We start from the raw sequence: 27,802 nt of genomic DNA, 5'->3' as shown, positions 1-27,802 counted from the left end.
GGCTATTGCCCACAGTTTCTTACGTACTTGCATACACTTAGACTTTAACACAGTGTTGCTGGGACTTGTAGTCCCACGGAGGAGAATCTAATAGATTGAGTTAAAGCAGGCCTCAAGCCTATTCATCACAATACTATGAGCACTGTGTTATACCAGAGGCAATTACAAGTGTATCACGCTACAGGAACAGTTCTAATATTCATCTCACGTTAACCTTTGTTGTTCCACTGTCGGATTACTGTTGGATTACAATTGTTACAACATCTATAGCTAGCAGAAGAAAATAAGATCAAAGACTGCATCCTTTATTGCAAGGCCTTGCATCTTATTAAAGTAGGGGGAGCTCCTTAGGGATATGTGTAGTAAAATCCTTATTGATCCTGCATTTCTATAGCTACTAGGGTGTGCTGGAAGTGGGAAGGTGCCCAAGGAGTAAGGTGTAGTCCCTCTGAGCACTAGTCCCAATTGGATGGGTCATTTAAGACAACTGTACAGGTACAATTTGTTGTATATACCTACTGTACTGTTACATTATGTTTATGTGACAGTGCTAATATTGTAATTACCATTTTACTTTACGCAATACAAGTTCCAGTAAATATACGTTTCTGGTTAAGTACTTTGGTGTGGAGTGTTGTTCCTTTTTCTCCAGCAGGTGGAGCCATTGGATACCCAGGTGAAAACAGAGGTATACTGTTATTATATTGTATATTGTGGGGTTGTCCTTCACCATTACCTCCACACCAACATTGCACCACAGCTGTGTCAAAGGAACTGAGCCAAGTCAGTGGGGGTTCACTAGCAGAGTACAGGCCCAAACAAATTCAGCAGCTCCTTTGGGGGTCAGTGCTACATATATATATATATATATATATATATATATATATATATATATATATATATATATATATATATGAATGCAGTCAACCTGAGGTTCGCAATAACTGCCTCATAGATAAAAATGGGCACATTTACTGATATAGACTAAATAATGGGTATACATGATAGATGAAGCCAAAATTGCTCTTGGTTCTAGTATATGGTTTAAATACAATTAGATCCTTAAAGTGTGGAGGCTTTAAAATTAAAATTACATGGCTAGTATGTACTCTTACGTTTAAATAGTAAGACTTGCAAAGCAATGCAAAATACTGGAATAAATGTCATACAAGGTATATATAATAGAATTGTTAACACACTACAATATACTGACATTATTATAATTCTCTATCTATTTTGTTCTAAATGAAATGGATAGTTCTCTCTGTGTCTATTTGGAAAATACTTTCAACTGAAAGGCCCTTTCTTGTGCAGATTGGGGAAAATTATGTCATTTCTGTGGCTGAGGCAGCCAAATGAAAATGCATGAGTAGCCAAGAATAGCATGGCTTCACACATCAAAAAGCTTAGCAATGAGCAAGCACCCAAACACGAAGCTAAAATATAAGCAAAGCCAGAATTTAATTTGAATATATAAATTATGTACACATAATCTGAAGTGTGTATGTTTTTCTAATTATGTTGATGTTGCTTTCTTATTACTGTTACATAGGGCTGGACAAAAGGTCAGCGCAACTGGCACTCCTTTATAAATGTACTATACAGAGGATGCTGATTGGTGGAGCATTCCTTTGAGGACAACCAATGATTTTACAACTTCAGTGACTGCTGTCTTTGTTTTTATTGACCTTCACGTGATCATGTTGGAGAAGCTTCAGATGTCTGTAATACATTAGGGAAGCAATGTTGGAAAAAACGCTGAATGATATATGACCTTCTTTGTTCACATCTGGAAATTTAATTTAAAGGAAAGGCCTTTTGCACATTAGGCATTTGATTTACTATCGTCATAAAACATAAAAAGAAACCATTGACAATAATAACTCATTGAATAAAATGTATCATCACATAATTTGCATAGCCATTTAGAATAAAAAAATACCCTGCCCAATCCAAATCTAGACACCTTGTGGTGGTAAGATGGCATGTCCAAACCTATGGGATCTTAGTCAGAACTTCCTAACTTTGCTTGTTTAGTTAAATAAAAAACACTCCTTAGTCAAAACCTATGGTTTGAATTGGCCATGGAACCTTTATTTATAGGTATAAATATTAATTCAATTTTATATCAACTTCAATAAGTTGTAAATAATCAACACACATAGCATATATTTAACTTTTTCTTATAAAACTATATATATATATTGTAGCTTCTGCTACCATTTTAACTTCAACTGTAACATTCCCTTTCAAAAAAAGGGACAAACCTCATAAATTGGGCCTCTGTAATCTGTATCCTCGTCATCTTCTGCCCACTAATGATACTCTAATGAAGATCTCTCCCCTTCCTGTGTGGTGACTATTTGTTTCAGACGTACTCTCAGCTACAGTATACACTGTTTAGTAGCGCTTCATAGGCTAATTTTCAAATACTCTAGCATGCACATAGACTATACCCAGCACTTTAGGGAAAAAAATACATCACTCGGTAGTAACATAGGTAAGGAACTGAGAATAAAGATTCTTGGGTTTGACTTTTACAGAAGGGGAGAGTGTGTCCCATTATTTTTACAGTGCAATCACATTGTAAATCATAAGCACTGAGGCATTTAAAGATAATCTATTGACCACATCTAGTAATAATATATTAATAAAGTATGGTGACAAAAACACAAGGACTGCAGTGTCAATACAGATCAGTGCTGCAGCCCACATTGAGTTAGCTAAAAAATGTAATGCTATTTCTGTGTGCAATGACTAATTATTCTGTAATTATGAGGATTTCTTGGTAAAGTATTCATTTTATATAAAATACAAACTTGTTACATATCTGTGCATGTGACCAACTTCAGAGATTAGACATGAAAGCCTATATATACAGTAACCATTGAAATATTCATTGACAATAGGAAGTTACAGTATGTACCTACTTTATCAAAAGCAAAATAAGGCTTAGGCCAGCCATACATGGTTCGAATCTGCTGAATCGGCCAAGATTCAAACTGTTAATGGGCAAGCTAAATGTACCAAGTTGATCGATCAACTTGGGTACAACCAGCCTGCCGGATTCTCTTATGATTATCACTAGAGGCTGCTATAGCCGCTAGCGATAATCATTCTCTTCTCCTGGCAGGGAAGACCGCCTCAGGAGAAGACAATGTTTGGGCAAGAGGGATTCCCCTGTCAGCACTGTCTGTGTTGATGGGGGAATCGTGCAAATTTCTTTCCTGCAACCCGTGGCTACAGGACAGAACCTTGTATGGCCTGCCTTACCATGCCACAACCACCTTTAGTGTGCAAAATTCAAACCTTTGTCCAGCCTGATGCAACTGGCACAATAACTAATAAGATTGATAACATAAGACAACAGAAGCAAAATGTGGCTCACATAAGTAACTTTATTATAGAAAATTATCTTTACACAACAGTTTAAAGCAATAAAAAAAAAAAAAAAAAAATATATATATATATATATATATATATATATATATATATATATATATATATATATATCTGTAGGTGCAGGCATGATTTATTTCTGCCCATTATGTAAATAGCTCAATCTAGCCCAAAGGCATTGATACAGTGCCTTGCGAAAGTATTCGGACCCCTTGAACTTTTCAACCTTTTGCCACATTTCAGGCTTCAAACATAAAGATATAAAATTTTAATTTTTTGTGAAGAATCACCAACAAGTGGGACACAATTGTGAAGTGGAACGAAATCTATTGGATATTTTAAACTTTTTTAGCAAATAAAAAAACTGAAAAGTGGTGTGTGCAAAATTATTCGGCCCCTTTACTTTCAGTGCAGCAAACTCACTCCAGAAGTTCAGCGAGGATCTCTGAATGATCCAATGTTGTCCTAAATGACTGATGGTGATAAATAGAATCCACCTGTGTGTAATCAAGTCTCTGTATAAATGCACCTACTCTGTGATAGTCTCAGGGTTCTGTTGAAAGCGCAGAGAGCATCATGAAGACCATAGAACACACCAGGCAGGTCCGTAATACTGTTGTGGAGAAGTTTAAAGCCAGATTTGGATGCAAAAAGATTTCCCAAGCTTTAAACATCCCAAGGAGCACTGTGCAAGCGATCATTTTGAAATGGAAGGAGTATCAGACCACTGCAAATCTACCAAGACCTGGCCGTCCCTCTAAACTTTCAGCTCAGACAAGGAGAAGACTGATCAGAGATGCAGCCAAGAGGCCCATGATCACTCTGGATGAACTGCAGAGAACTACAGCTGAGGTGGGAGAGTCTGTCCATAGGACAACAATCAGTTGTACACTGCACAAATCTGGCCTTTATGGAAGAGTGGCAAGAAGAAAGCCATTTCTCAAACATATCCATAAAAAGTCTCGTCTAAAGTTTTCCACAAGCCACATGGGAGACACACCAAACATGTGGAAGAAGGTGCTCTGGTCAGATGAAACCAAAATCAAACTTTTTGCCCACAATGCAAAACGATATTTTTGGCGTAAAAGCAACACAGCTCATCACCCTCCACACACCATCCCCACTGTCAAACATGGTGGTGGCAACATCATGGTTTGGGCCTGCTTTTCTTCAGCAGGGACAGGGAAGATGGTTAAAATTGAGGGGAAGATGGATGCAGCCAAATACAGGACCATTCTGGATGAAAACCTGTTGGAGTCTGCAAAAGACCTGAAACTGGGATGGAGATTTATCTTCCAACAAGACAATGATCCCAAACATACAGCAAAATCTACAAAGGAATGGTTCACAAATAAACGTATCCAGGTGTTAGAATGGCCAAGTCAAAGTCCAGACCTGAATCCAATCGAGAATCTGTGGAAAGAGCTGAAAACTGCTGTTCACAAATGCTCTCCATCCAACCTCACTGAGCTCGAGCTGTTTTGCAAGGAAGAATGGGCAAGAATTTCAGCCTCTCAATGTGCAAAACTGATAGAGACATACCCCAAGCGACTTGCAGCTGAGCAAAAGGTGGCTCTACAAAGTATTAACGCAAGGGGGCCGAATAATTTTGCACGCCCCACTTTTCATTTTTTTATTAGTTAAAAAAGTTTCAAAAATCCAATAGATTTCGTTCCACTTCACAATTGTGTCCCACTTGTTGGTGATTCTTCACAAAAAAAAAAAAATGTTATCTTCATGTTTGAAGCCTGAAATGTGGCAAAAGGTTGAAAAGTTCAAGGGGGCCAAATACTTTCGCAAGGCACTGTAGGATTGTTAAATGCCTGGGGGAACCCTTGAGCAAGAGAGAAAAGCTGTGATGTACATTGCCTAAATTGTACTTGACAGTGGATGTGGCTTAGCGTTTGAGCCTACACACTGTGTACACTACTGCTTGTTGCGCCCCCAAGTTTTGCCTTATTTATTGTGCTGCAAGCAAGAGTATCAACGTTTTTCTGAGCATACCTTAACAGAGAATGTAATTAAAATAATTAGGAACTATTTAGCAGCCAGCGACTAATAGGACAGCAAAGATTGTGGTTATAAGTATGCTATGTACAGTACAGCTTACAGGGTACAGTGGTTAGTCGTAGTGTGCCTGGGGTTTGCACTGTGCAGTGCTCAGTGCAGTACAATTTTCCATTGGTGGTATACACACCTTCATACATTAACAATCAGTGGAGCAATGCCCCTTATTTTGGTGGTCAGTATAGTAGTGACACCTTACATTGGTGGCCAGTGGAGAAATACCTGTTTACACTGTTAGTGTAGTGCCACTTACATTAGTGATCATTGGTTAAGTGCTACCTTAAACTGGTGGTTAGTTAAATGCCCCTTATGTTAGTGGCATGGTCGACATGGTCTCTTATGTTTGTACTCAGTGGAGAAGTGTCTTGGTGGTCAGTGACGAAGTTACCCCTTACATTGGCAGTCATTTTATTATCCCTTATAGCAGTGGCAAATTGACCCTTTATATTGGTGGGCAGGGATGAAGTGCCCCCTTAGGTTAGTGTAAATGGGAGATGTGCCCCCTTAAATTGATGGTCAGGGGGGATACGTTTCCCCTTACATTTATGACCAGTATAAGATCCCTCTGTATTGGTGTTAAGGGTTTAACTAAGCCTGTATTTTGGAGGTCAGTGGTAAATGATGGTCAGTGGTGAAGTGGCCTCCTTACTTTGGTGGCCAGTTGGAGCTCAGATATAAAGATCTTTGCTGCCTGTCATTTCCAATAGGCAAATTGATATGCATACACGTCCTCAATCATATCCAATTTCCTGAACACGTGTGAAAAAAACAAACAAGACTGAATAAGATTATACATTATACATATCCGCCCTCCTTAAGACAACATAATATCTTTGGGTGCATAGCTTATGATAACGATGCTTAGCCTCACAGCCTCAAGTGATTCACTCTTGATGAGCAATTCATTTCTGTTTTGTGAGAAAAAAAAACAGTTGCTGGGTACATTTTCTTAATGGACTTGCATAGCTCCTTTAATCTCTTTTCTATCCATTCTCATAATATAGTGGCAATGTCTGGCTGCTCTTTTTCCTGCCAATTCTATTTTATTTATCATGCTGCTTTTGGGATTAAGAAAAGCTATTTCCTGTGTACAGGCCAGAAGTACCAATCTATAAGGGACACATTCTTTAAGCTCAATGTGATTCTTTGCCTTAAGCTCTACAATTTATTTTACTGTCATTAAAAAAAAACATTTTATTAATGTAGCAGTTTAATTATTGCCAAACTTTAACTACACTTTTTAGTTAACATTAAAAAAAAGGAGCAAATAGCAACTTAGGTTGCCGCAGCAGCTAGAGGAGGACATAAGAATGTTACAAAATGTCAATTAATTCTGGGAAGTAAAGGCATTTTTACTTTGTTTCAAATGGTATATGCCATCAAGTGGCAAAGGGCAATTCCTTGGGGCCCCAAAGCATCCAAGGGGTCTCCTGGAAAATACATTTTTCTTTTACTGTTTCTCGCACTGGCAAACATGTTCTCAATTATATCATATTCCCTCAGTAACTCAGTCTGATTTCATTTTGTGCAGTTTAGTGTTTTAATTTGTTATTAAATTAAATGTTTAATGTAGTATGGTATAATACAACTGTCATTTGTAAGCATGTAGGATTTAAGCATATGACTTGCTTATTGCTACAGGACGTTATGCTTACAATGTAACTAAACCCAAGAACACAAATTCAATATATTGCAGCTTTTCAGTCCTTAGATAAGATACTGCATTTTCTTTCATAACAGGGGGGAGGTTATAGTCGAATCCATATAGAGAACTAAGGACAGTGATTTCTAGATGGAATAACAGTTTTTTGTTTCTACTTGGGTATAACAAAATACTTTAAATAGTATATGTAACAGACTCAAAAGGTACAAATAAGAGACGTTTATTTTTAGGGTCTACATACAATTAAAGGAGACATCATAAATGCCATCACGGCTGGATTCCTTGGTAGGAATCAGTTCCCTTCTCTCTTAGTCCAGTTGCACCTTCAGTGATGTTCTTGAGAGGCCCTTTGCTTTATGGACTCCTGCATATGAGGTCGATTTTGAGCCTCTGATGGGTGTAATTTTGGCAGACGAGTGAAGGTAATAAGTATAGCAATTTGTCTGAATTTATATAGAGATCTAGATCTGCCCTAGTGATCTTTGCAAGTAATGATTTAACACCTTCATCTATTTAGCTTGAATTCCTGATGAAGTCTTGAATATTGATCTCTATATGGATGTTGATTTAGATGGTCCTTAGGCTGACATATAGCTGCTGAGGGGCGCCAAATCAATTGAAAGTGGAAAATGACATATAGCTCTTATAATTCTTGAGTTGTTCTCTAATCAAAGCATTGTTTGGCACTCTTTCTGCTTTGCACTGTATGGACTTTGGCCCAGGCTTTTTGAAGTGTACAAGCACCATTCTGAGGTTTCTAATTTGTCTTTTGTTATATGAGACTTCCTACATTGCTGTTTTGCACATTATGCACAGCTGTGTCTCAATGCCTGTTGAATGGGTTGTCCAACATCTGGTGTGAATTCAATAAAAATATACACACATGAAGAACTTTATCACCCACGCCAATGGAGATGCAGCACACTTTACTGGACTGTGACACAACTCCTTTGATCTTATAGCACTGTGTCTCTATGTATGTATTAAACACGTTTCATGTTTGTTTAATATAAGCCTCTTATGACATTTTACTTTATTGGGGCTACTTGAATAAGCTGTTCAAAAGCTTGGTGCTTGATTATGAGGCATAGCTTGAGACATGAGTGTTTGGGACTGACAAGGCCATGAGAATGTTTTATTCTGTTTAATTGTTTTTAATCTCATTGGGGCAGCCCACCCAGTATTGATTTATTTAGGAACACCCAAAGCTTTAGTTCTATAAAACCCGTATTATATTACATATTAAATAAGGTCACCAGCCCTAAACAGATTTTCATGGGACAGGCTGTAAACATTAGGGAAGGCAACATTTTTTGCAACAGAGGTAAGCAACTTGGGTTGGAGTGAGTAGTGCAGTTTAGTTAAAAGTTTTGTTAAACTTATTGGGGCAGCCCGGTATCGATGATTTATTTAGGAACACCCAAAGCTTTAGTTTTTTAAAACCCTTATTACATTTCATTTAAAATAAGGTCACCAGCCCCTAAACATTTTTTCATGGGACAGACAGTAAACATTGGAGAAGGCCACCGTTCTGCAACAGAGGTAATCAACTTGAGTTGGGGTGGATAGTGTAGTTTAGTTAAAAATAAAGTTGATTTTTTTTACTTTACCATCTATGTTGTCAATTTTTCAATCCATACAATACAATTTAATCACTCGCAGCTATTATGAATTGTCAGCTCCCGTAATACAGAGAACACTCATTGAAAGTCATTGATAAAAAAATAAATAAATAAATAAAAAAGCGTGGGGGTCCCCCAAATTCAATTACCAGGCCCTTCAGGTCTGGTATGGATATCAAGGGGAACCCTGCCTCAAATTTAAGAAAAAATTTGACGTGGAGTTCCCCCTAAATATCCATAACCAGACCCTTCAGGTCTGGTATGGATATTAAGGGGAACCCCGCGTCAAATTTAAAAAAAAATTGACGTGGGGTTCCCCCTAAAAATCCATACCAGACCCTTTATCCGAGCACGCAACCTGGCAGGCCGCAGGAAAAGAGGGGGGACAAGAGAGCGGCCCCCCCTCCCTCCTGAACCGTACCAGGCCACATGCCCTCAACATTGGCAGGATGCTTTGGGGGTCTGTGACCCCTCAAAGCACCTTGTCCCCATGTTGATGAGGGCAAGGGCCTCATCCCCACAACCGTGGCCGGTGGTTGTGGAGGTCTGCGGGCGGGGGGCTTATCAGAATCTGGAAGCCCCCTTTAACAAGGGGACCCCCAGATCCTGCCCCCCCCTGTTTGAAATGGTAAGGGGGTACAAAAGTACCCCTACCATTTCACAAAGAAAGTGTAAAAAATGGTTAAATAAAACAAACACACTTTTGAAAAATTCCTTTATTAAAAATAAAAAAATAAAAAAAAAGATTCCAGCGGCGGTAATCCACTCTTGCTATCCAGCGACGGACGGTCATCTCTCCAGCGATGGCTCATCTCATCCAGCACAGCGAATCCATCCTTCTTCTGTCTCCGTGGAGGAGACACTGCAGGCATTCCGGCGGCCTGACGTTTCTTATATACGGAGGGCGGGACCACCCGTCACCTGACCCCGCCCCCCTCTGACGCAAGGGGAAACACGGGGTTCCCCGTGATGTAAGGGTGACCCCGCCCCCCTCTGATGTAACGGAAACCTGCCTGTGTTACATCAGAGGGGTGCGGGGTCACCCATACGTCACAGGGAACCCCGGGTTTCCCCTTGCATCAGAGGGGGATGTGGGGATGAGGCCCTTGTCTTCATCAACATGGGGACAAGGTGCTTTGAGGGGTCACAGACCCCCAAAGCATCCTCCCAATGTTGAGGGCATGTGGCCTGGTACGGTTCAGGAGGGAGGGGGGCCGCTCTCGTCCCCCCTCTTTTCCTGCGGCCTGCCAGGTTGCGTGCTCGGATAAAGGGTCTGGTATGGATTTTTAGGGGGAACCCCACGTCAATTTTGTTTTTTTAATTTGACGCGGGGTTCCCCTTAATATCCATACCAGACCTGAAGGGTCTGGTTATGGATATTTAGGGGGAACCCCACGTCAAATTTTTTCTTAAATTTGAGGCAGGGTTCCCCTTAATATCCATACCAGACCTGAAGGGCCTGGTAATTGAATTTGGGGGACCCCCACGCTTTTTTTATTTATTTATTTATTTATTTTTTTATCAATGACTTTCAATGAGTGTTCTCTGTATTACGGAGCCGACAATTCATAATAGCTGCGAGTGATTTTAAAGGACTTTTTTTCCTGCATAAATGACACTGTGCAGGGACAGTTCTAAGCATCAGAAACATGAGCCCCTTCACAGGCATACTATGACAACCCCCCAGCTACGAAATTTAAAGGAATATTACACTTTTATTGTTTCACTTTAATCATTATTAAAATAACTGCTCCCGAAAAAACGGCCGTTTTTAAAACAGTTTTTTGCATTGATACATGTCCCCTGGGGCAGGACCCGGGTCCCCAAACACTTTTTAGGACAGTAACTTGCAGAATCTTTTCTCTCTGTCAAATCTTTTTTCTCTGTCGAATATTTTCTCTATATAATCTTGGACTAATAGAGGTAAGGTTAGGCACATTCGACCACAGGTTCTATAGACAGATTGTTATTGTCAGAGTCATGTCGAATCTCCTATTCTATATCGAACTGTTGTAACAATGAAAACGAAAATAAAGCATTTATTTATGTCGGATCTTTTGTTTTTCGGATTTTGTGCTTTTGTTATCGTTTGTCAAAACGAAAACGAAAATAGCTGAAATTCGGACGAAAATGAATTCGGACGAAAACGAATGCACATGTCTAGTGTACACCGTATGCATCTTAAATTGTAAAAGGAATATACCTTTAAGATAGAATGGCATTTGTCACCACTTCAATACAGTAAATGAAAACTGACTAGTATGCATGCAGCTACTAATAACATTTTACCATAAAACCTAATTTAGTCATTTAAATGACAAGATATATTTAGTGCAGTGTGCTAGTCGCATTACCCAGTCTTTTCCTCTCAGTTCCATCACTTAGCTGTCATCTTTTTCACGGCATGTCATAGCTTTTGTTAGCACATTAATGCTTAAAAGTATTGAAAGTGCATGTCAACGAAAGAGTTGAAGCATATAATATGGATGCAGCCAAATACAAGTTTCTAAATTTTGAAGGTCCCCTTTCTTTAAGATGGTAATAAATGTGTGGTAGTCACAGCAAATGACATAATAATCCAACCTTTTACATTTGACTTGATCTCAACACAAATACACAAAGTTAAAAGTGACAATCAAAATCCAACACTTTGAGGTTACAAAATTACAAGAAATTGGAGTAGGATAGATGCTTTACTTTAAACAGGGACTCTATTTGTAGGCAGGTCCCTACTTTACATTGTGTATTTTGCTGATAACTTATATTACTGTGATTACTGTACATTTAAATGATTGGACTGATGCATACAGGGTCAATGTAATAGTGTGACATGCATCCCTGTATGTGTGAGTCGCTTCCTTTGCAAGAGGCATATATGCAGGTAAAGATAGCCTTGTGATGCAAACCAGTGTGGGAGCAATACATTGTACAATGTGATCTGTTCTTCTAGTTATCCCAGGAAATGGTTTATTAAGGCATCCATGTGTATGGACTTAGTATGTTGCTATGCTTCGCCTTATCTGTACGATATGGGCAGCACCAATAGAGACAGTATAGCCAAGCATGCACAGGAAAATCTCATTTGTTGCACAGTATGATATTTTCATGGAAAAGCTAACCTATAAAGATGTTATACTGAACTGATTTGCTATCTCCATTAACTTATTTCAGTAAATAAATTATTTAAAGAGAAAGTTGTCTTGTGTCACTTTTCTGAGGTGAAGGTAGGTAGGTAAAGAGTCAAGATTGTGTAGCAAGTTAACTCCTAATGGTGTGAAGAGTGTACAAGAAGGAAAAGCAGTCAGCTAATGGTGATGGTGGCTGGTGACGGGACCTTTAGTAGTGAAAAGGAAGTTTAATACTTTATGTTTCCCACATAGTGTTGAAGTCTCCATTCTGGAGCTCGCTGATGTTCAGTGCCCCATATGGGCCAAGCCTGGAAGCCACGATGTACAAGGCCCTGCAATCTATGTATGGGAACTTTACTCGGTGTCTCAGGCTGAATATAATATGGTGCCGTGTGTTGGGACAAGAATAAGCAAGGTGGTAAAACTACTACAAGTGATCCAGACGTAACGGCACATTATTTTTGGGCACATGGGGGCTAGACATGTGCATTCGGTATGTTCCAAATTAGTTTTTTTAACAAATTTCGAAAAATTTGTTCGTTTGAAACGAAAACCCGTTTAACAAATTTTTCAGAATCTTCATAAATTCGAAAATTTGTGAATTCAAAATTTCGTAATTAGGAAAATTCATAAATTCGTAAATCCAAAAACTCAAAAATTAATAACATAATAATAATAATAATAGTAATAACCTAACTATTACTAACTATTAAATTATAGGTATTGGAATTTCCCTTTAAATATGGCTGTTAGTGAACATAATGAATACGAAGGTTTCCGAAGTTACGAATTATCCGAAATAATTAATGCAGTATCTAAATGAATGGAACGTAACAAATTAAAAATAATAAACAACAACAATAATAATAATAACAACTTTTTATTATTATCATTATTATTTAATTATTATTTTTCTTCTGTTACATTTGTTTAGATGCGGCATTTGTTGTTTCGGATAATGCGTAACTTTGGTATAAATTCATACTCGTTACGTTCACTAACAGCCAAATTTGAAATTTCAATACCTATAATTTTATAGTTAGTTATTATTAGTTTTGAATTTTCGGATTTTCTATCTTAATTTTAGATTTCCGAATTTTAAAATTTCCGAATTTCCAAATTTGCGATTCTACGAATTTACAAATTTTCAAATTTACGAATTGTGTAGATAATGAATGTCCCCAAAAACAAAACAAAAAAAAACAAATTAAAGGAAAACTAATGCATTTTTCAGCAGTGGACATGTCTAATGGGGGCAGCTGAAGGCGCTGCTTTAAACAGAGTTCATTGGAAGCCTCAGGGTATACAGCTTCCAATGTGTATTAAAGATTATAATGTCCCTTATTTACAAGTAAGAGCCTGTGATAATATAATTTAAAGCCTGTTGTTATAAAATAAAAAATCTCCCCATGCTACCAGTCTGCAGCATAAGGTACAGTAAAAAGTTTTCTTCTTGTTCAAAATCTTTAGTCTAAGAGAAAATGATTGTTTGCATAGCTACCTGTAAGCCCCATACGTATCACAAATTGTCTCTGGGAAGGGATCATGACACCTATATACTCAACTTTACAGCAATTCCTTGCCACTGCTTCCTCCTCTGCTGCCTGCATAAGCAGGAGTGGTGATGGCAACCCCAGTAAGCAGTCAACTCACTCAGACCTAGCAATTAGGTGCTATACTGATACCAGAGGTGGAGGTCACATGCTCCTCAACAGCTGGAATTGCAAAGTATTGAGACTGAGGGTTGAGGGTGGGCTCTTTCCAGAGATGCTCTCACTTTTCCCTGCATCGGCAACATCAAAATGTCTCTTTAAGATCAATAAGACTGCTGAGATGAAAGATTTTATCTGATGTTTTAAACCTTCTCCATATCACCACTGGAGGAACAATTGCAATAAAATTGATATTAATGAATATAAACAGAGTGATATTTGAATTTCTTTAGCTATCAAATGTCTTTTCATCTCACCTCCATTCAGATACAGCATGCATTAGTAGAGGAACTACTGCCATGTGCATTAGTGGCAATATTTAAGTGGCTAAGTATACATATCCCATACCTTGCATTATTAAGGGGCACACAGTTCATCAGTATATAAGCCTACCCGGCAGACCAATCTACCATTTAGTAAATCGACAAACTCTACGCTGCTATAAATTGTATGCAGTGTCAAACCGCTGTTAGTGAGTTATATATCTCAGTTGGAGTTCTTCCATTGCATTCAGTCATTCTGCCCATATATTACTGAGAACAATGCATGCATTTAATAGATGTGATCTCACAAATTATACAACATTAATGCTGGGCAAGTCTGTACACTTACTCTCATGCCAAGCTCAATATTTTCTCCTCCGTACACCTCCATGCCAGGATCCAACAGCCCAATTTCTCCGAAGTAAGCTCTGTCCACCACAAAGGAGCAGCCAATCATCGCTGGAGTCCTAATATAAAGACATAAAATGAGCACCGTCTCTGTAAAACAGGGTATTCTCCTTGCTGGCAGCTAAGTGTTCTTATCGTTACATGCTAAAAATGTAATTAGGTCATAACAAAAAAATCAAAAAAGATCAAGCCTCACTTCTGAAGTGATATTTTGGCTCTGAACCCAGATGTGTGCATATTTATTAGAATATGAAAGGTTTAGTAGTGTAAGACAAAGCAGACTCAACTGTAGGGATAAAGAATGAAGGTCTTTTGAAGCAGTTCTAATGGTCACCGCATGCCTGTAAAAAAATCTTTTTTCTTTCTGTGCAGTCAGCCCTTTCTTCTGTGTCCTTTCTGGTTTTTGACACCATAGTTATTTCTTATGCTTTTAACACTTGGTTGAAATCTATGCTCTGCTTGAACCTCCTGGCCTAAAATGAAACAAATGTTGCTGCTTCTGCAGCTTTCTTTAGAATAATGATGATCCTACCACAAAGGACCCCCCAAGCAGGCACATCCTATTATAGGGTGACAATAGTCTAACCTAGGGCAGAGCTTGCAGTGTGACATCAGCACGCATGGACCGACCTACACTCTTCACAGCTGTGTTCATTTGACATTGTTTGCCTGTACATTATTACTACTCTGTAAATGCAATACTTTACCATTATAGTGAAAAAAATTCCTGCGCTAGTGATTCAAATATATGAGTAAAATTAAGTCAAGTAAATCAAAGTGGGTACATAACAAAATAATTAAAATGGTAAATAAAAAGTTGATGCGCTATCCATAAATAATATAGTGAATGTTGAATCAACTAATCACTATAAACCATATCATCAAAGTGCATAGTGCAATAAAGTGCAAACATAATCAATAACAAATTTCTTGTTTACAAAGGTTTTATTAAAATTCAATCCAACAGATTGGATCAACAACGAGGCGGTTACAGTGCATATGAAACGTACAACAAGTCAAATGGCATGAAACAAACGAATCGACAATGCAGAAAATGCATAAATGAGTTTAAAATTCAGTATTCCGGTTTAACGAAAATCCCCAAGTCTCTAAATGAGTGAGATTGGTGTCCGATAACAGTGCATGTTGACTTTAGGCAAGTACATCCAGTTGAACATGGTAAAACATAAAAGCTTTTTGTCAATAGGGTTATATATGGGTGAGAGTGCTATGTAGGACCATAAATGTGCCTTCACTGTAACCTTCCTAACCAGGGCCTTGGCGGCCTAAAATGGCCCAGAATGAGAAAAAAATAATAAAAAAATTACAAAAGAGGGAGAAAAGAAGAAAAGAAGTTGGAAATAGGGGGAAGAAGAGAAGAACAAAGGGGAAGAAGAGTCCAACGAGGTGTGCGCCAGAGAAACATGAAATCAAACAAGAAGCGTAGTATCGAATCTAGAAGGTTGGATATACACTCTCCAAGGTTGCCAGACCCTCAGAAATGTATCAATAACAAATTTCTTATATCATATAAATATATTGTACAAAGTCTATTGTAAAACATTCTTATATATCATATATGTGAATTTGTGCAACTGTAGAAATAAATCGTGCAAAGTCCTATGAAACAATAAAGTGTGATCAGGAAGAGTTCCAACAACCAATTGGTATAATTCATTCGGAATAGGGTTATGATCTGGACATTCATCAGAGCGTGCTTCACTGCAAACTTAAAGGATTTGCCTATTACCAGAGAGTCTGACCCTTACGGGTTAGATAAAGCTGTTTGACAAGTAAGACCCTTCAGGCATAAAATGACATTTCATAGATCCATAGCACTAGCATGGATGATCTCTCTACTTGTCCTCAAGCTACCTCCATATATTTACTCCTCAGTTCAGTAAATGAAACAAATGCACATACGGAAAGGAAGGGACATCTCACTGTGCAACAATCATGGAAAACTATTTTATTAAAAAATAGATATACTCACAACAAAGAGGATAAAACCGGCATATCGATCTGAACAGAATCTGGCATCCCTGTGGACGTGCTGACATCACCGCTACTCCTACTGCCTGATGTGCGTTTCGTCCTAATGAACGTCGTCACTGGGGCAACTGAAGTTAATTTTTTTACAGAAGTCTTTGCACATTATATTTATATGTTATGAGAAATTTGTAATTGATTATGTTTGCACTTTATTGCACTTTGATGATATGATTCATTGATTTAACATTCAGTATATGATTTATGGATAGTGCAACTTTTTATTTACCATAATATTTCGGCATTAAATGTACTTTTTAAGCAGTATAGCACTATGAGCCCTCTTCCTTATTCCTAACTCATGTAACTGTGAGAGTCGAAAGTTGACATAAACCATGATATTTAGAGGCTGCCCAGAAGGAAGCTGCGGTTTCCCAGTGTGGAGTATTTCCAAGTGCTTACGATCTCCTTTGTGGGATCGTATGGTCTGATAAGCAGCCTGTTTGCCCTTAATAACATGGTGGTGACACAGAAGCACTTGGTTTACAACTGTTTTCAGCACAAGAAGACTTACCTTTTACACTTGGATGGGCTTTTATGTATGAACTATTACTTACTTATCCCTGCACTTGAATGGACTTTATTTGGATGTTTATTTTTCACAGTTTATGTATGAATTATTCATTATTTATTACACATATTTGCACATTGCACTTTATAGGATTTTTGTTGTATATTATTTGCACCATATATGAATTTCAGTACATTATTTGCACTTTAAAAAAAATATATTTTTTTTTATAGCATTGGCTATTTTACACTGCAGGTTATCCATGAGCATCGGGTCATTTTTACATTCACATATTGTTTTTCGAGACAGCACACCAATATTAATATATAATATTTTTATAGAATAGTCTAATCTAGCCTTTAAATGTTTTTTCTGCTTTGGCACCCAGTCACATTCTCTCCTGGTAAAGAGTGCATACGGTTATAATGACACAGGTTTCACAGGCATGATGTTGTCACCTTTAGGAAACCCCACTTGAAGGATGATATGCAACACTTGCTCAAGTGCATGCATGTAGGCAGCAAGAAGATGCTACAGGTAATGGCAGTATGTGCAAAAAAGAGCTAAAAAAAATAAATAAAAAAAAAATAAAACATTTAAAAATATATATATAATACACAATTGTATGTTAAAACTCTATTATAATACACAGTGCTTTTGCAAAACAGTTATGCTTCATATGTTCTTTAACCCCAGATGGAAAAAGACTGAAAGAGATATTGATTTATCTATCTGCTCTTTTTCTGTCATTTTAGTAGTCATTAATACTGTCAATGTAAATCGGATTTGAAACGTTATCTTGCATGCAAAAGGTAAAGGGAATTAAGTTAACATTTTAAATAAGGAATGATTTAAAAATAGATGTAGCACAGATAAAATAGATTTAGCAGCTTTCTTCTTTTACTGACTTTTCTTTGATTCTCTTATTGGCTCTTCCTTAGAGACGAATTCTGTCCGGGAGAAGAAATCTGATTATTCAAATAAATACTGGTAGTAATTTACCATTATGCAGACAAGAACTGCAGAATATGAACCCCTGACCCTTTTCAAGGTCACAGCCGGCTGCTTACTAAGTCATGCTGTCATTTGCAGGATTCTGCACTGCATTACAGGCCCAGAGGAGGCAGATGTGTTTGATATCTGACTTCCTGTAAGCATTTCTTTTCTAACACATTTTCAGCACAGGCTGCGAATTTCTGATGAGAAAAGGCCACTGATGTACTATGTGTCTGGACGCCTTGTGGTCCCTTGTCAATTCAAGACTAATTCATTCTAGTTTTCTGTTAGTTTAGTAATAAATCATTTTTTCCCACCCAGCAACTTGGTGGTATTTGGGTTAATAATCAAGGTCAAAATGTAACTATTTAAAACTATGGCTTCAAATAGGAAATCTAATGCAACAATGTAATGGAAAAAAAATCTGTTAATTGTCTGTTCTGTACTGGCTTTACAGTGTCTATGTACAGTAATTAGGAGCTTCTATAAATGGACCCCAAACCTAGACATTCAGCAAGCATCACCAGAGCTCTGTGACTGATCATTAATGCCAGGACTTCCGTTAACATAGAAACTGCCCAACATTTGCTTATGTTAGCATTACTGAGATGTGAGATTGCCAAAGAGCATTTTACACAAAAAATATTTGGATTGTAAATGGAACATATCATATATTTCCCATCTATGGGTCCTTGCAAACAACACTTTTGAATGGATGCTGGATCTTGTGGCTTTAGTCAAATAACATAATCTATTTGGTGGGGAGTTATGTGCGTAAAATAGTGACCGGTAATATAGATTTTTGATATTTATGTGCCCATATTTACAAGCCTATTGAAAGCAATGGGCTGTATTTAGCCCAGTAAAAAAAAAAAAAAAACTCCTGAACATCTAAAATCATGGTGTTTACAGTACCTGTGACCCCTATAGGTTGTACTGTTGCAAGTGATCTGTTGAAAAGATTTAACCTCATCTCTTAATATGACTCCGCCACTAAAATGAAAGTATAAAATGATGCTGCGTCTGCAAAGAATACATTAAATATTCACCTTTCCTAATCTCCAATAAAATGAAGACCAATCACTCATTGCAGAAACTTCAAAATTGTACACTGCAGGGAGTGTCAATTTTCTGGTTCCCCTCTGTGCATTTTGGTTCCTTCTGCCAGCCTCAATGTTATTACAAGACACATTACTGACCTAGGGAAAAGAGAATCCAAAGAGCCCAGAGGTGGACCAGGAATCTGACACACCCAGAAGTGTCAGATTCTACAGCTCCTTTGGCGGATAATTTCTTTCCAGGGAAGGCATCAAGAGAGCTCAAAATTCCATGAATTCCTTCAAGAACAGATTCATTTTATACATTCATTTAATTGACAGTCACCTGAAGCTCCGATTATTGCAAGAGGAGATGAGACATTTAACAAAAACCCAATTGTGTCCAAAATCTTATAAAAACTGTCTGGAGCAAAGCTTTTTTTAGTTTTGGACAGAGCAGAGCTTTACTTACATTTTAATTTTACTGCTGAATGCAGTGGCAGCTGGTGCGGCAAACAAACCACCAGACCCCCCGTTCAGTTGGTTGATCGATCAAATCCCCCCATCACTCGTTGATCGGCAAATGCAACAAACCCAGCCTGTCGCTTGCCCGTCCACCCACCAGCTCCGCACTTACCCCATCCAGGTCGAGGGCAGCTTCGGGGGCCTCCCCCTGTGTCTCCTCCTTGGCGACTTACCCCCTGCTTCTGCTCTCAGCCAATCAGGTCTTAAGACCTGCTTCCTGATTGGCCGGGAGGAGAAGCAGGAAGACAATAGCGAATATTATTTTGCTATTGTCACACAACTGGGTGGGCTTGGGGCGCAGTGCTCTGCATCCCAAGCTCACCCTTTTGGAAGCCAATTAGAGCCTCAGGCTCTAATCATGTGCTTAAAAAAATGATTGAAATCCCTGCGTTCGGCTCCCTGCATGTAGATTAGGGGCTGGGCGCATGGATTAGGGGAGCGGCGCCCCTCTGCCTCTAATGGAGCGGCCACCACTGGCTGAATGTGTGTAATAACATCCATTTCTATTATTAAGTATACTAACTCCTAGTTGCACAGAATAGTTGATAAACAAATTGAAATTTGGATTTGGATATTTTCCTGAATACAGTGAAAAGTCACCTAATAAAATCATTAAAGTGGTTGGATTTGAGACATATGTAGTGAAGCTATTTTGTACGTCGATCATACAGTCTTTTGACTCGTGGGCTTTTTCTGCGGTGAATTATAGTGTGACTCTGTGAAAGTTGTCTGGCCGGGGTGAGGAATTTCTATGTCTTGGACCAATGGGTTGACATGTGAGTAGTTCAGTATGGGTATTTTGTATATACATATTCCTTAATTGTTTCAGTATATTGATTGGATATTTTGTGTTTACAGAGAGTGGCTTCCCTGAAGAAGAAACTGTATGCATTATTTGAAACGCGTAGGAAAAGCCACTCTTTGTCACTTTATTTATATTTACACAAACCGCATATTGCATTGTATGAATATTTTGTACAAACTATATTATTGTTTTTAGTCGTTTTGTATCAATAAATATTGTTTTATATAAATATATGGTAAACAATTCTTGCTGATATTGCCTTTAAAATGCCACCTTTTGAGGTATTTAATCATTATGTAGCCTAGATTAAGGCTTACCTGTAGGTGCAAGAAATATCTCCCAAACCTAAAAGGTTTAGGAGATATTTGCATGAATAGTGGAACCAATGTCTACGGTGCATGCGCGTAGACATTGGGCGCAGGCGCACTGAGCGCGCCATTTTTAATGGCGATCATGTGGTTAGTGGCGGCACCAGAGTGCATGTGCGGAAGTGACATCATCGCGGCTCCGGCCAATCACAGCGCCAGAGCCGCGATACCCGGATGTCACTCCGAATATCATGGCGGCGACAGAAGTGGTGACCGAGGGCCGCTGCGGGGGCTTCGATCTCAGGTAAGTAATTCATAATGAGCTAGTATGCTATGCATACTAGCTCATTATGCCTTTGCCTTGCAGGGTGTCTTTTTTTTCTTTTTTCTTAAGAGGCTTTACTTCCTCTTTAAACAAGTTGGATGTATGTCTTGTCTCTACAAAGAAATGTTGATGTAGTACAAGCTCTTAAAGAGCATTAGATCTTTCTGACCAAATCAACATCCATGATTCATCTACAGAAAATTACGTTTTTGTCATGCTGCTCAGTATTGTTTATGGAAGGAGATGCTTGTTTATTGACTATTTATGGAAATGGCGGTAGGTAAGAGACAAGCACAGGCCAATGCATACACTAAATTCAAGGACTGATAAATGACATTAGACAAACTTGTCTTGGATGGTGAAGCGTTGGAGTTTCATTTATCTCAGTCACAACATTTCATAAAAAACTGAGGATAATATGTTATATATATGCTTCTGAGAAGACCTTTAGATTGTATTACAGATACTTCCTCAATATTATTCAGCTAGTTCACATCAGTTTGGTCTGCAGCCTCATATAGATAATAAGCAGGATAGTGCTAGAGGCAAGAATCAATATGTTTTTGTCATATGTGATATATGTGCTGCTACTGAACCTGTGACATTTTTGCATTGTATTTGTTTTTTTGTTTTTTGCTTTTTACTATGTAATAATGGAAGAAGGGCACTATGTCCTCTTGTTTCACCTTAATTATTTTCAGTCAGTAACAATTAGTAAAATATAAGCCAGCAACAGAAAACTACCATTGTAAAAATTTCAATTTTTTTTTAAACCACTCTCAGCTTTTTTCTCTTTTCTCTTGGTGAGTTAAGTTATCCACACACTTTCAGGTTTGATTTGTCAGATCAACAACATTTACCAACAATGGTGTAGTTTGAGGGTCTGTCTGGATATACTATAAATGGATTGTAAAGGTAAACATTTGCACAAAATATGTATCGTAATTCATTTTGAGCATATGCACTATTCATTTCACAGAACGCTCTGCAGCTAGCCAAGAACCTAATTAGGCTGTTTCCATTAAATGCGTTTGCTGTGTTAAGGCACCTCTTCAAAGTGTGGTCCCTAACTATAAACTATCTTAGCCCCCAACATGGAACGTATTTATATTATTGCATAAATTAAGATCAGGCTTATTTGGAGATAACACCTTCCTTCTTAAAGGTGCAGCAACAACCAGAACCCTAGACTCCCTCAAGTATGTGCCTGCACCAATTTCCAGAAAGTCTGCTCTCAATGTATTCATATATATACTCACCAGCCACTTTATTCGGTACACTTTGCTAGTACCTAGTTGGACCCCCTTTTGCCTTCAGAATTGCCTTAATTCTTCATAGCCTAGATTCAAAAAGGTGTTGGGAACATTCCTCTGAGATTTTGGTCCATATTAACATGATAGCATCACGCAGTTGCTGCAGATTTGTCTAGTAGGTGAGGTTGAAAAAGTCCAACCTATGGGTGTGATTATATGTCAGTATTACATTGTATATACCTGTATGTTGCAGTCATTCAGGTGATCATCTAATAGTTTTTTGAAACTATCGATGCCCCCCCTGCTGAGACCACCGCCTGTGGAAAGGAATTCCACATCCTTGCCGATCTTACAGTAAAGAACCCTCTACGCAATTTAGGCCTCATATACACTGCTGCTGGTAAATGGACGTTAAGGAGCAGTTGGGCATTTTTTTTAGCTGCCCCTGAACTCCTCTGTTATCTTATCAGAGCATGTACACAGGGTCGTTTATAGTCATTTCTAGGCACTTGAGTTTAGAAGTTTTTTTAGAATGCAAAAAAATGGGTTCAGACGAATGTTCAGAGGCATTTGAAACGCCAAATGCCTGTAGCAGCTTGTAAACGTTGCTAAACGTGGTAACGGTAAACGTGTTTTTAATTTTAACAATCACATTTTTTTTTTACAAATGCTTCTAGACACAAAGGCGGCTTAACGCTGTTAAACATGGCTATACGCAGCATGCAAACGCGGCTAAACACCTGTTTTTAGACGCCGGTTTCTAGCTGTCAAGTTAAATCGTTCAAGAGAGGTTGAACAACGTCCTGTGTACATGGATCCTAAAGGTTAAACCTCTTTTCTTCTCATTTTAATGAGTGGCCACGTGTCTTATTAAACTCCCTTCCACAAAAAAGTTTTATCCCCATTGTGAGGTCACCAGTATGGTATTTGTAAATTGAAATCATATCCCCTCCCAAGCGTCTCTTCTCCAGAGAGAATAAGTTCAGTGCTCGCAACCTTTCTTCATAACTAATATCCTCCAGGCCCTTTATTAGCTTTATTGCCCTTCTTTGTACTCCCTCCATTTCCATTACATCCTTCCTGAGGACTGGTGCTTAGAACTGGACAACATACTCCAGGTGAGGCCAGACCAGAGTCTTGTAGAGTGGGAGAATTACCGCTTTATCCCTGAAGTTAATCCCCTTTTTAATGCATGCCGATATTCTGTTTGCTTTGCTAGCAGCAGCTTGGAATTGCATAATCTACTAGGACCCCCAGGTCCTTTTCCATCCTAGATTCCCCCAGAGGTTCACTTCCTAGTGAGTAGATTGCATTCATATTTTTGCCACTCAAATGTATTATTTTACATTTTTCTACATTAAACCTAATTTTCCATGTACTTGCACACTCCATTAATTTGTTCAGATCTTCTTGTAAGGTTTCCACATCCTGCCAGATAGTCATCAGAAGATGGGTACACTGTAGTCATAAAGGGATGGATATGGTCAGCAACAATACTCAGGTAGGCTGTGGCGTTTAAACGATGCTCAATTGGTACTAAGGTGACCAAAGTGTGCCAAGAAAATATCCCCCACAGCAATACACTACCACCAGCAGCCTGAACCTTTGATACAAGGCAGGATGGATCCATGCTTTCATGATGTTTACGCCAAATTCTGACCCTACTTTCTGAATGTTGCAGCTGAAATCAAGACTCATCAGACCAGGCAACATTTTTCTAATCTTCTATTGTCTAATTTTGGTGAGCCTGTGCAAATTGCAGCTTCAGTTTCCTTTTCTTAGCTGACATCAGTGGCACCCGGTGTGGTCTTCTGCTGCTGTGGGCCATCGCCTTCAAGGTTCGATGTGTTGTGCATTCAGAGATGGTATTCTGCATACCTTGGTTGTAACGAGTGCTGATTTTGGTTACTGTTACTGTTGTTTCTATCATCTCAAACCAGTCTTCCCATTCTCCTCTGACCTGTGACATCAACAAGGCATTTTCCTGCACACAACTGCGGCTCACTAGATATTTTTTTCTTTTTCAGGCCATTCTATGTAAACCTTAGAAATGGTTGTGCGTGAAAATCCCAGTAGATCAGCAGTTTTTGAAATACTCAGACCAGCCTGTCTGGCACCAACAAACATGCCACGTTCAAAGTCACTTAAATCCTCTTTCCCCCCCATTCTGATGCTCAGTTTGAACTTCAGTCAGTCGTCTTCACCACATCTAGATGCCTAAATGCATTTTCTGCAATGTGACTGGCTGATTAGCAATTTGTTACCAAGCAATTGTACAGGTGTACCTAATAAAGTGGCTGGTGAGTGTGTATCCCAAGCTGGGAATTCAGTTTTTAGTTTAGGATTTCACTGTGTAGAGGTGTCTTGAGGTGGCGATGTATTTGCATATGTATGCAAAGGTAACCTAATTTAAATATGGCTGGAAAGTGTGCTGGGGGAAGTTTTGTTTGTTCATTATGCTGCCCTGCCCATGTACCCCTTTCTTTTTGGCTAGTTATGAATTGCCGTTTTTGCTTTGGTTAGTGCTATAGATCACATCTAAAGATCGAAATGTGTGTTGTCATGCTGTGCTAATCTTTTAGCTCACTATTATAAATGATGTTCTTATGCCCGGGTGCCCAACCTGTGACATGTTTCGTGCAGCCCTCAGGGCCCCTGCACATACTAATGTGTGTTTCCCTACTGTCCTGTTACAGTAGTGATTTCTAGCAGCCTCATGTAATATGTCTCCAGTCTGTGAACGTCTCCTAAAACATGTCCCCAGTCTCAACAACTCCTATAGCATGTTCATAATTGTTATCAGTCTCCTGCAGCTTGTTTGCAGTCTATGACCATCTCCTGTATTATGTGCACAGTCCGTGACCATTTTTTAACTATATGCTGTCTCTAATAATTAATAATTACAGCATTTTATGTGCTGTTCTTTGATGATTTTAGGGGCTGCACTTGAAACCCCCCCCCCCCCCCCCATCAAGACACTTAAACACCACCGCTCTCAGAATTAATTTGCTCTTGCAGTTGGAGGGCGGTAAAAGCACATGGTTGAGCCACGTTTTCACTACCCTCAGCCGCTCCCACTTATGCGCCAAAACAATGATCCCCCTATCGATGTTACTGCCCGCCGAATGTGACCCAATCAACTGAATAATTCTGTACAGCAACTGTATCACATCCATGAGTATTGCACATGCTTGCAGCAATGTGATGTTGGTTTTTTAGGGGTTTAAAACAAGTGGTGAGGAGGTGACACAATGGGGTTGATTTACTAAAGGCAAATTGTGCAGTTGCATACTGCAAATGCAGTTGCTCCAGAGCTTGGTAAATGAGGTAAACCTTCAATTTGCAGAGAATACCCAATCACATGCAAGAAAAAAACAAACAAAAAAAAAAAAGCATTTTTGCTTGCACATGATTAGATGATGGTCAGAGCTTCTGCTCATTTACTAAGCACTGGAGCCAATGCACGCACAGAGTGCAGCTGCACTTTGCAAAGTGCACAATCTATTTTCTTTTAGTAAATCCCCCCCATTGCCTCCTCACCGCCTGACAAAGAGTGATTCACCATAAATCGCTCTTTAGAGGGCTAACATAAATGTAAAGGAGCCCTTACTGTTAAGCTCGACACACACTGTGAGATTTTTGTCAGTTCCAGAAATGTTACTAATTACAAGAAAATTCACAGGGGCTAAATGGTGATATACATTATGAATCGAAAGGTTCATCTTGGTAGACCTTCATGATGGTTGTTGGTAAGGTTTACCACTTGCCAACCGCTGCACTCCGATATACGTCGGTACAATGGCAACAGTGGGCAAATGGGCGTACCTGTACAGCCCCTTTAATTGGCAGGGCTAGCAGGGAACACGGCGCACGCGCCTGCTGAGTACAGCATGACCGTGCTCCCAGCGATCGTGCCACGGAGCCGCAGAACGGGGAAGTAAACAAAGCATTTCCCCATTGTGCCTTGTGACAGGACAGTGTTCTACTGCTCCCTGTCATCGGGAGCAGTGATCGTTGTCATGTGAGTTGAAGTCCATCCCCCCATAGTTAGAATCACTCCTTAGGACACACTTAACCCCTTGATTGCCGCCTAGTGTTTAACCCCAGTGTTATTTACACAGTAATCAGTGCATTTTTATAGCACTGATCACCGTATAAATGACAATGGTCCAAAATAGTGTCAAAAGTGACCGATGTGTGCGCCGTAATGTCTCAGTCACGATAAAAATCGCAGATCGTCGCCATTACTAATAAAAAAAAAATTATAATAAAAATGCCATAAAACTATCCCCTATTTTGTAGACACTATAACTTTTTGCGCAAACCAATCAATATTTGCTTATTGCGATTTTTTTCACCAAAAATATGTAGAAGAATACATATCAGCCTAAACTGAGGAAAAAAAATGTTTTTTATATATTTTTGGGGGATATTTATAATAGGAAAAAGTTAAAAATATTGCTGTTTTTTCTAAATTGTCGCTCTTTTATTGTTTATAGCGCAAAAAAAAAAAGAAAAACACAGAGGTGATCAAATACCACCAAAAGAAAACATCATTTTTGTTTGGGTGCAACGTCGCATGACCGCGCAATTTTCAGTTAAAGCGCGCCGAATCGCAAGTGCTTTGGTCAGCAAGAGGGTAAATCTTTCCAGGGCTGAAGCAGTAGTAGATAGTAGATAGTAAATAGTAGATAGTAAAGTCCCACTGTAACGTGTTTTAAAATGTAACGTCCTCGATGGCCAAATGACGAATAAACATTTCTGTGTGTTTTTATACTTGCCCTGGCGTTATATATCATACTGCTAGAGATTGTTTTCTACCTATTTTGCTCTTTTGGATTGCATTGATGTGTATTTCAGCCTCCTGGAGGTAGACAATTGTCCAGGACTAAGAGAAAAATGGTTAAATAAGGTTTTACTAACGACAAAGCTGTTTATTTAATCTCTCTTATTCTTTTCTACTGTTCTATTATATAAGTGCATTTACATTTTGATCTCTGTGTGTTACAGGTTATCTTTGACTCTCCAGCCGATGCTCAGTAACATTTCCAAGCATGCTGTGCAGGCCAGTGATGTCCCAGTGCACCATTTGTCCTTTGGTTATGTGCAGTGAATGAGAAAAGAATGTCTGCTTCTTTAGAAGTGAATCAATGTAATGTGCAGAGTTTGATATTAGCTGTATAGTGAATCAATTTAACACTTCCTTTGAGGGCAAATACAGACAATCGCTGTGACATTTATGTTTGTGTACATATTAAGGGACTGTACAATATTTCCTCTCCGAGAAAACAGAGTGAATTGGTGAAAGTGCTTCCACTGTCAAGGATATTCATTGTTTGGCAATCTTTATGCATGTGTAAATTACAATTTCGGCATGCCAATTCTAACCATTGGCTGGTACACACGGTCGGAAATTCTGATGGAAAAAGTCAGATCGGATCTTGTTGTCGGAAAATCCGATCGTGTGTGGGCTCTATCTGACTTTTTCTGTCGGATTTTCCGACGCACAAAGTTTGAGAGCAGGATCTAAAATTTTCCGACAACAAAATCCGATTGCATAAATTCCGATCATGTTTAGACAATTCTGACAGACAAAGTGCCACGCATGCTTAGAATAAACTAGGAGATGAAAGCTATTGGCCACTGGCCTGTTTATAGTGCTGGCTAGTTATGAATTGATCTGACTGCCGTTTTTGCTTTGGTAAGTGCTATAAATCACATCTAAAGATCT

General features: G+C 38.8%; 1 protein-coding gene across 1 annotated transcript in view; it reads right to left on the bottom strand.

Moving 5' to 3' along the window:
- GALNT9 (polypeptide N-acetylgalactosaminyltransferase 9) overlaps window positions 1-27,802 on the bottom strand; it is a 415,119-nt gene that overhangs the window by 187,915 nt on the left and 199,402 nt on the right. Inside the window, exon 6 of the mRNA XM_077461741.1 lies at window positions 14,204-14,321. Within this exon, the coding sequence (XP_077317867.1) occupies window positions 14,204-14,321 (118 nt within the window). The remainder of the gene's footprint in view (window positions 1-14,203; window positions 14,322-27,802) is intronic.

Source organism: Lithobates pipiens, unplaced genomic scaffold (genome assembly GCF_037356315.1).
Source record: "Lithobates pipiens isolate NorthernLeopardFrog02 unplaced genomic scaffold, aLitPip1_a1.2 Scaffold_3, whole genome shotgun sequence".
Taxonomy (NCBI): Eukaryota; Metazoa; Chordata; class Amphibia; order Anura; family Ranidae; genus Lithobates; species Lithobates pipiens.
Note: the sequence above shows the minus strand (reverse complement) of the source record. Positions and strands in the feature narration are given on the sequence as shown.